At 40.0% G+C, this 10,093-nt stretch overlaps 1 protein-coding gene across 1 annotated transcript in view; it reads left to right on the forward strand.

Moving 5' to 3' along the window:
• The window catches only part of LOC134854065 (ras-related protein Rab-28-like), a 29,389-nt gene extending 20,098 nt beyond the window's left edge, over positions 1-9,291 (forward strand). Inside the window, exons 2-4 of the mRNA XM_063870139.1 lie at positions 5,256-5,414; positions 6,551-6,780; positions 8,802-9,291. Of these exons, the coding sequence (XP_063726209.1) occupies positions 5,256-5,414; positions 6,551-6,780; positions 8,802-9,008 (596 nt within the window). The 3' untranslated portion in view covers positions 9,009-9,291. The remainder of the gene's footprint in view (positions 1-5,255; positions 5,415-6,550; positions 6,781-8,801) is intronic.
• Positions 9,292-10,093: the final 802 nt, after the last annotated feature.

A 10,093-nucleotide genomic window follows, 5' to 3' on the forward strand; every position in this document is an offset into this window, starting at 1 on the left:
GTTGCGGTTTATTTCTTCCCGCAGACTTTCTCTTTCAATGTGAACTGCTCTTTCTAGTTCACTCATCCTTATCGACATCTGTTCATTTTGTTCTCCTAAACTGCCCACTATGTTGTTTAAGGCTTCCTCTAGTGCTGCCCCGTTATCCATGAGTGGCGTCACTAGTGGTGGTGTAACCCTGTCGGTCCCAGGTAACTTCGTGCTTGTCGAGATCCGGGCCTTGACTCTCTGCTTCAACGTCTTTTCATTATTTAATTCAGGATCGATTAACGCGTTGTCAAGCCCTCTGGTTCTACTCTCTTCAGGTTGTGGCTCCGAACTTGTCCTAATCGCGAAGTCCTTTGACTGGCCTGGTGTGTTTGCCTCTTTGCTTATCGTTGTCACTACACCAAATTTGTCCATGGTTCCAGTCTCTCTTCCGACGTGTGCCTCACTCTCCTGGATCGAACTATTGAGGCTGACTTGAGATCCAAAGTCCCCTTGCTCCTCTTCATCCTCTTCCTCCTGGGACTCACCATCGTTTCCTGTTCCTCCTCCCATGCTGAATGGAAAGATGTTTCCGAAGGTGTTCTTCATTCTTTCTGAGAACGATGATGAGGTTGTTTGTTTCCCAGTTCCGCTTGCCATCATAGTGTTGTCGTCTGTCGGAGATCTTCTAGTTGCCGTTACTTCAGTTGAGATGTCGGACAGTTCCGACATCTCCTCTCGATCCAATGTCCCGGTGGAAGTGGCAAAATCATGGCCTTGTTCTACCGGAGTAGATTCACTCGCCAGCCTTCTGCCTCTCCCTTCCAGTCCATTTACTCCCTGGTTGTCGTTCATGGTATGGTCCGTATTGACCTCAACTTCTAACAGTTCTCTTCGCTCTTCTGAGGTCTTCTGACTTCTCGTTTCAACCATTCTGCCTGAAACCGTCTCCTCTTTATCGGACCGGGATCGCTTGATCCAATCCACAAAAGGCTCGGTCATCGTTTTTCTTTGCTTTTCAGGTATGAATTTCCTAGAGCTATTACCTCGTTTTGGTATCCTTGACTTGTTTAAACTCATTCTTTATTTGTCACTTTCCTATGCCCACTCTTGACTCAATTGCTAGAGACCTTATAGTTTTATTAACAATAATAATGACACAACACAATAAATTTCACCAGATTCTACTAAATAGTGACCACGAATCCCTGTATGTTGTCAGAGTACAGTTTGTATAAAATTTATTCACACTAGCCGATTATCGGTCCAAAGATCTGGAAACTAGCACAATATGATGTTATCAGTCAATTTTAAAAGATAGTGTACTCACTACCCAATCAAGCACAGTTTAGGTTGATTTAAAATCAAAAACAAAAAATATATATTGACACAATATGAATGTATATATTAAAAAAATGTATGTGTCTTGTACTCTTAGTCGGTCGCTGTACAATAGTCGAACCTGTCTTTTAAAGAAAAAGCTTTCCCGGCTTGGTGCTGCACCAAACAGACAAAACTTTGAAGGCAGTTATTTGCTCAAGTGGGCGTCTATTGCACCCACCGAGTATTGTGTTACCTATCTGCCTTCGGACTGCCCGAGCTAGACCTACTAAAATCCTCAGGGCAGTCACTTTTCCCAAAAACGTATTATGTTTCAATCCACACCAATGAGTCACGCTCTTTTTAATTTAGACTTAGTGTCGCGAATATCCGAGTTCGGACCTGTTTTGTATTAGTCTGGTTCTTTTTGAAAGGCAAGTTACCAGTGCAGTCACTGATACCTAGCCTGTGTATTAATAACCTAATACCTCTCGCTTTTTAGTCTTTCTTTCGTTTACCTAAGTCCTTAATAAAATAATACCCCTCCGGATTGGCACAAATAGGACCCTTCCGGACTGTCAGAATATGGACCCCTCCGGATTGGGACCCCTCCGAGTTAGTTAATAGTAGACCCCTCCGGGTTTGGACCCCTCCGAATTAGCAACTATAAGACCCCTCCGGATTCGGACCCCTCCGGTTTTGTGGAAAAGAGACCCCTCCGGATTCGGACCCCTCTGACTTTGAAAAACTTCGACCCCTCCGGATTGGGAGCCCTTAGCTCTGTCAAAGTAGCTTTTCGTAGTTTTCTTAATTTCAGCTTGTACCCCTCCGGATACGTTCTGCGTTGCTTTTATGCTGTTTAGAATTAACTGGGAAGGGTATAGGGTCCTTTCCTAGACCCCTCCGGATTGAAGTTAAGGCACTTATTTGACAATTCACACTAACGGTGAAGGGTCTTATCACTTGCCTAATTTCGACTCTATTATGGTTGTCTTGTGCCTTCAGCCCTCCCTTTTTGTCTAGAACTGTCCTAAGTTACTTAGTTCAATCGCTATCAACTTTTGGTAGGGGTATAAGGGTTTTTCAGAAAAATTTATAAAACGTGAAGGGTGTACCCCTCCGGATTTGTGTAATTTGCTAAAAACAATCTCAAAAAATTTTCTCGCTCGCTTTTTCGAGTAATTCTCTTTCCTACTAGTAAGTTCAGCTAATTTCTGATCTAATGGTACCAAGATTGACTCGATATGCTCTGTAGTTCCAAAGTTATTAACCAAAACGTCTTTTTTCCAAACTCAAAAATTTTCTCTCTTATAGGTTCCGCCTAACTTTTTCCGCAAATCTGGTCCTTTCGACCTAAAAATTATTGATCTGAGCTCAGAAGGCCTATACTCTTCTAGTTCAATGCAAAAGACCCGATCTAAAACGCTTTTGTAGAAAAAATTTGCGAAAAACTATGCTACCTGGACCCCTCCGGATTGATGAATCCACCAAATCAAACACGTTATGTTCGATTTCTCTGCAACCCGGAAGGCTTTCGGGTAGCGGGTTTTAAAACTCGTAGATTCACTAGTGGACGTTGTCCGAACAACTATTTTTACTGTCCTAACTCAAAGATTTCAAAAAATTTTCTGATTTTATAGTGCTTCTTACTATCAAAAAATGGGAAAATTTGGTTTTTGGTACCAAACTAGTTCCAACCACTTCCGAACTAAAGTTAACCGGTTCTACTTATTACAGTAGTGCAGTTACGATGTAACACACTAACTTAGCGCTTTTTTCCGTTTCAAAAAATATCGATATCTCAAAAATCGCGACTTGTGGGGGGATCAAAATATCGCTATTTTGACCCTAAAAACCGGTCTGTCTTCGTTGTTTTTCACTGAAAAACGATATAAGACTATTAATATAGGCTATATAAGTAATAATATTAGTAATACTATACCCCTCCGGGTTTGTTTATTATCCGAATTAAGGTGCTTAACTCGGATATTCGCAGTTCGGTGAAGGGTCACTACAGTGCAGCACTGTCGAGCCCCCCACAGATTACTATCTTACTTTTTGTACCAAAAGGGATACAAAACTTGTTAACGATACCCAACAGTCGATTGTTGTTGTCGTTGAGCCCCTTCTTGTTGCTCCTTGTACTGCTTGCCGGATCGGTCTTCACCCAGGACCCTTCCGAATTGAGCGCAAATCAGCTGACCCTTCCGGATTGAGCGCAATTTATCATTAACGTGCTTAAATGCTCAAATAACCCTACAGTACAAGCCTCACAAACGGGCCACAAAATTGATCGTAACGATCCTGACTGATATAAATGCCTGTAACAACAATATATCTATCAACAACAAACGGGGGGGTTGAATCACATCTTGTCTGGGGGGATGATTTCTACTGATTTTTTACTTTTTTTTTACTGTTTTTGGTTTTTTCGGTTATTTTTTATGTTTTTTGTTTTTCTTGGGTACTATACTACTTTTTGTTTGGTTTTGCTTATATCTTTAAGTGTTTTTGGTCACAAACCACTCAGGGGATGAGGGGTTCATGATTCCCCCCACCCTTCCTGGTTCGTGAATTTTCGGTCTTAACTAGGTTAAAAAACTATTCACGGTAATCCGGAAGGCTTCCGCGTTCCGAACTACCCTTCCGCCCCGGCAGTTTAGGCCTATTAAGGGCGTTAATGTGAGCATCCGCTCGGCGCGGAGTGCTCGTTAACGGTTCCGCCGGTCATGATGTTATGAAAGAATAACACCCAGGAGCGCCATAAAAACATACATGTAACATTCGCCCGGAAGATACATATCGACGGATAACAAAACTAAGTCTTAAGACGACTGGCTAGCGTCTAAACAGAGCTTTGCATGTTTTTCACCGTCTCTACCAAGCCAGTACTTTTCGGTGGTCTTTTCTAACATCGGGTCGACAAAAACGTTACTGTTCTCCGGCTTCGACCAGAACGCTCAAATTAACTGAATTACATGCAAAAATAGTGAGCTCATGGCTGGGTCTCAGTATCCCCAGACCACGAGGTCACTCCTAAAAACAGGGCTACTATTTATTATATTACTATTGTTTTTGTTCAGTAGATAAAAATCATCATCTCCATCGAAGATGGATCAACCCTTTCCCCCCCAACTCTTAGCACCTCATCCCTGTCAAAACTAATTCAAATATCAGTTAAATTCAAGTCAGAACATGACAGGATGCTAAAAGTTCATATGAGTTAATAAAAGTTTCCGTCCCGAGACCCTTCCGGATTCTTGAATCCAGTGAATCAAGCTCCTTAAGTTCGAATTCACGATAACACGGAGGGCTGATTTCTTACACTTCACCGTTGTTCGCAACGGCCTTGCAACTATTGTAGCAGCACAATAGTTGCAACTCGGAACGTTCTCTGCACTCTGCTGCTGTTTTTCTTCAATTTCGACTTCTTCAATTTCGATCAAGTTGTTCTCGTCAGCGCAACTAACGTTGTTGTTCTCCTTTTTTCACTCGTTTTTTGTTAAAAATGGCCGTTTCAGCATTTCTCAGAAATGTGACGTCATCATTCGAATTTTTGAAATTTTAAAATACTAGAATATTCCAGCCTTCACCGTTTGGCTAAACGTTCCAATAACGCCCTTAGTTCATAAAAACCACCAATCCGGAAGGCTTACTGCTAAAATTCCGAATTCTGCAGAGATTGCATTTTTCACATTCTGGTCGAATGTCACAATAATCAGATTATTTTATTTGAAGTTGATTTTCGTAATTCGTAGTTTTAACGAAGCTTGATTAGGTCAATGGATATAAGAAAGATTGTTTTTTTTTAAAATATAGAGTACCATTTGGAAAAACTAGTTTGCAAAATAATGATGAAGTACCGAATAAACATGAAAAACGTAACGCGAGCCTTGTGTGCGAGTGTGCCTTAAGTTGATATTGAAAAGTTGAAATCTCTCTATATCTGTTGTTCCGTCGTTTGTCAGGGATCCTGTTCGTCTATGACGTCACAAACCAGCAGAGCTTCGATGACCTGGAGGACTGGATGAAGGTGGCCAATAATGTACTTGCTACCAGTGACATCACAGCAGCCACAACCAGCAACACTAGAGATGAAACATCCTCTTCTGTCCACGAACAACAAGGTGTGTGGAACAGAGATGTAAAAATCAATTACTTTATTAAAAGAAAAAATCAATCGGATTTTTTAAATTCAATTCTGTTTTATAAAGACGAAATTTTAACCAAAAAGTAGTTATTTCAGAAATATTGACTTTCTTTTGTTATTTTTCATAAATTGACGAAATGAAATTGCAGGGTTTTTTCACATTTGCGAACAGATTTTGTCCTTTCCTTTTCCGGCGTCCACCTTCATATAGGTTAGCCCGGGTCCTCTGCAGCACCTCTGGTGTCTAGCTAGGTTAGTTTTAGAGACGCATTTTACCCAACTTTGACACAGAGATACTGGCGTTGGGGCCCGTTTGTTTGCCTTCTGTTTGTTTAAAGAGGAGTGTGGCCCGGCTAAGACCAGACCCCTCCCTTCCCTAAAAGGATAACGGGGTTGCTTCTTTCTTTTTGGGGCGATGTCTTTTTTGCTGAAACAATCTTCACCACTGGTAGGTAAAACATCTGGGATAACACATCTGGGTAAAACAGATTTCGTCCTACGACAGCTTTTGTTCCTCGGCCTCCGGGAAATTGATTTTTAATGGCCGTTTCTGAAGTTATTTGCCAATTTTTTACTCGGTTAATTCGGAAAATTGATGCCCACAATCGGGCTGAGACGCGAATTATCTACAAATACATATAAGAACTATAGATAAGAACTGTTTCTGTTCCTCGGTCCTAGTATGCATTTAGATGTACAAGTCCTTGAAATTTGTTGCATATGTATAGATGCACAAGTGCGCTAACCGCCTGCGACAATTTGGAGGCCACATACTCAGTAAGCGCGAATGTGGGTCCTCTCCAAAAGGGATAAATCGTCTTAGTCGTTTTTCTTATTAAATTCTTCAGGCTTCTTTTCTTGATAACATATAAACGCAGGTGATTGTTTGCGTTGATTTTGAATACATTGGACGCAGGACGTCGGTGCTATAATTCAAGTTGATATTTTCATGGTACACTTGCGGTATTTTTAGATGGTTACAAAATTGAGAAAATGGCTCAAGTTTTTGCTACCAGTGCTGTTTAGAGATGAACAGAAATACAACAGCGCTGTAAAGCAGTTTATGATTCAATGAACTAATGTAAACAAGATTAAGTAGAAGTTGTATTTCAGAAAAGAGTGAGGGAGACTCGGAACCCAAACCCAGCGCTGGAGGAGGAGAAGAAATAAGAGAGATGAAGAAGACGTCGTGTCACTTTGCCCTGGTGGGCAACAAAGTGGATCTGCAGCACATGGTGGCCATAAGTCCAGAGAGACACCACAGATTCGCCAGTGAGCACTGCATGTCCAGCCACCTAGTGTGTGCCAGCAGGGCAGACGGCATACAGCTCATGATCAAGAAAGTAAGACACCGTTTTCTCAATCTCTCCCCCATCCAACTCTTTCTCTCTCTCTCCCTCTTTCCCCCTTAAAGAGTCGATGAACGTAATTCTGACTTTTATATAGATCGAGATGTTTTTTTTGTCTTAAGTCTTAAAATATGTTCAGGCTTAAGTTTACTTTTGCGCGTTTTGACTTCAGTTCATTTCGTTTCTTAAAAGTAAGGCAGCCTCCGCTATCGAACAGCAAAAGTGTAAATGTCACAAAAGACGTGATTGACTTCTAGTTTCGAAAAATGAAATTAATTTTCTGATTTCCCTGGAAAATGAAAATTTTACCTATTGTCGCCGGGAAGGAGATTTCTCGAACGATAGATCGAAAAAATGTCTGTGCGCCTAAATTGAACTGATTACTCAAGAAAATTTCAAGCAAGAAAAAGTAATCAGTTTTAGCATTGACAAAATTATATACAGTTTTAGCATTGACTGAGTTATAAACTTACTTCAGAAAAAAAAGTCCTTTCCTTGAGTTTTCTCAAATAAAATCGAATAAAACGTCGCAGTCTGTTTGACGTTATAATCTAAGGAACCAAGTGTTCATCATATCAATTTGAGTTACACTATAACAACTTTTGATGTGTTTCAAAAGAAAACAAGACTGCTCGTATCAGGCGGAGGTCTGAACAGCCTCTCAACGTATCAGCTGTAGTTTTTTTTGGCAAAAAATGGGCAAAATTTGTACTGCGAGAGTGGTAAATATCTTTCTGCTGTTTTTCCGTCTGTGTATGCAAAGTGTAGCCTTGAAAATAGTCTGAACATAATATTTGCAGTCTGTTTTTGGTCCTAAACAAATAGTATAGATTTTTTAAACTTCGATTAACTTATCAATCAGTTAAATGATGCGTCCGGCTCTATAGGACTTGCTTTTAACGCGGAAAAAACTAAATTACTCGTCAAATCATCCTCTGAAAGTCACATCTGAGATAGCCGGAATGATTGATAGAGGAGAAAACGTGATTTTAGTTTGTATTGACCTCAGCTGTGCCTTCAACACTTTGTATCACAGTTCTATGCTTTCAATTTTGCTTAAAAGATTAGAGGCAAAGCACTCACCTGGTTTTACAACTGTTTGACTGACAGAACTGACCTTGTAATATGTGAGCGTGGAAAATGAATAAAAGGGTTACATCAGGTGCCGTACTTGGATCTCTGCTGTTCATTATTGATCTGCTCTGTGTTGGTGATGTATTGAGAGAAATGAAAGTGCCAAAACACAAGTATGCCGACGACAGTCACTAGTACGTAGCCTTCAGACGGTCGTTGAGGTTCTCCGTGATCATCATCGAAAAAAATATCAGTCTCTTAAAATATGTGTTCGGGGCTCTTTAGGAAGAGCCTTACTGCGGAGAAAATTAAATTCCTATCATCGAAATTGAGATTGAATGTTTAGCCCTAGAGTATGGCAGTTTTAGTTGAGAATATTGAAATCAAAAGAAACAACAGAAGCTTAAATTTTTTCTTGTTGAAATTTTATCAATGAACGAACAGATTATTCTTGTTTCCAAGTTTTTTGAGGTTACTTTATGCCAATTCATCGCAATTCATTGAGGAAGAACAAAATATATCTAGGAAACTTTTCTAATGCTGCTGCCGTTTGAAACAAATTTCCACAATATGTTCGATGCGCGCAGTTTTCAAGCGCAATGTGAAGACTCACTTTTTTCAGCGCCATCTGAAGACTCACTTTCTTCAGCGCCATCTGAGGACTAATTTTTAACCGCAATTTGAAGGCTCGCTTTTTAAAAAATTATTTGTAACACCAAGTAAATTGTGTAGCACTTTTTATAAATGTGTAATTGAATCTAATTATTAAAAGCTTGTTCGAATCTTTTTCACTATTCCCCCCTTCAGCAAAGTGGGAGAGGGGGGTTGTAAATAAAGAGGTACAATGTTTTCGCTTTTGTTCCACCGTTGAGTTTATATTTTATTGCAGTGGTTATTCTTTACTAGATATCATCGTGTTCAAGAGATCTGTTTGTTTCTAGATAACAGCAGCAATACTCAAGGTGAAGCTAGATAGGGCGACAATTGAGCAGTCGCAATCGGCTATCGCAGCCAGTGTAAATCCACAGAGAGAACAGCCACATGTGCCTCATTCAGCCAATCACAGGGCAGCAAACCCGAGCAGCCAATCAAATACAGCCACAGGCTCAGGAGACTCGTCCAATAGCAATGCGTGTTCTATCCAGTAAACAAGGTCACACTTTTTTGAAGCACATTTCATCATCTCAGCTCTATCTTGCACACAATAATGTGAACTAAAACCTGAAAACTCATTTTGTAGATTATCGACATGATAAATGTATATATTGTTTAGAGGTTTTCATCGCTTAGCTCAGTATCAATGATATGTACAGTGAGTATACATTTTGTATCATAAAGCATTAAGAGATTGTAAAAAAGTTGTGAATAGGAGGCGCTAGTTATAATTTAAAAATTGATTCTCAGCGTATTCAAGAGATATTTGTCAAAATACTTTTTTAATGCAAGATGCTTAGGTGGTCTACAAAGTGATGATTGTGCTTTCCATTCCTGGCTATGATATGTGCTGAAAGTTAAAAGAATTGGAATCAATTGAAGGTAAATGAAGGAGGTGATTGGCACCAGGGGCGGATCTAGGATTTTCTCGAGAGGTGGGGCGGATTTTCAAAAAATTTTCCAAAATTTTGACGACCTTTTTTTTTTTTAGGTCGACCAAATTGATTTTTCGAGCTCTCCCAAAGCACTGTTTTGCCCCTATTTTGGCTAAATTTTCTGCGCTGCAGGCAAATTTTTGAAAAAACAGTCAAAAAAGCCGTTTTTGGGCCCTTTTTTGAAAAATTTTGACAAAAAAAATGCGTTTTTTTGGCGCGCGCTCCCCCTCAAAAATAGCATATATTGGCGCCAAAGGCGCCTTAAAAAAAATTTTAGGGTCAGTCGGCCAAAAATGGATTTCTGAAAAAGTATCAAAGGGGGACCCTTTGGGTCGGCAGGGGGTCAAATCCCTGAGGGGGGGGCTTCCTCCCCCCCCCCTCTAAATCCGCCCCTGATTGGCACCTTTACACTTTTGCTCCTCGATAGTGCAGTTGCTTTATTTTTTAATTGAACAGCAAAAGTATGAAGTTCACGAAAAATGTTGATCGAATTCTAGTTTCGAAAATTTAACTTAGAGATTTTCCTGCGAAATGAAAAATTTACATATTGATCCAATTTTATCAAATTGGGTTAATTTTAGCAAAAAAAAACTTGTGATCAATCATAAAAAGCTATAGTAAAGAGCTCTAAGGGCATCTGTTTT

This window comes from Symsagittifera roscoffensis, chromosome 9 (assembly GCF_963678635.1).
Source record: "Symsagittifera roscoffensis chromosome 9, txSymRosc1.1, whole genome shotgun sequence".
NCBI classification, from domain to species: domain Eukaryota; kingdom Metazoa; phylum Xenacoelomorpha; order Acoela; family Convolutidae; genus Symsagittifera; species Symsagittifera roscoffensis.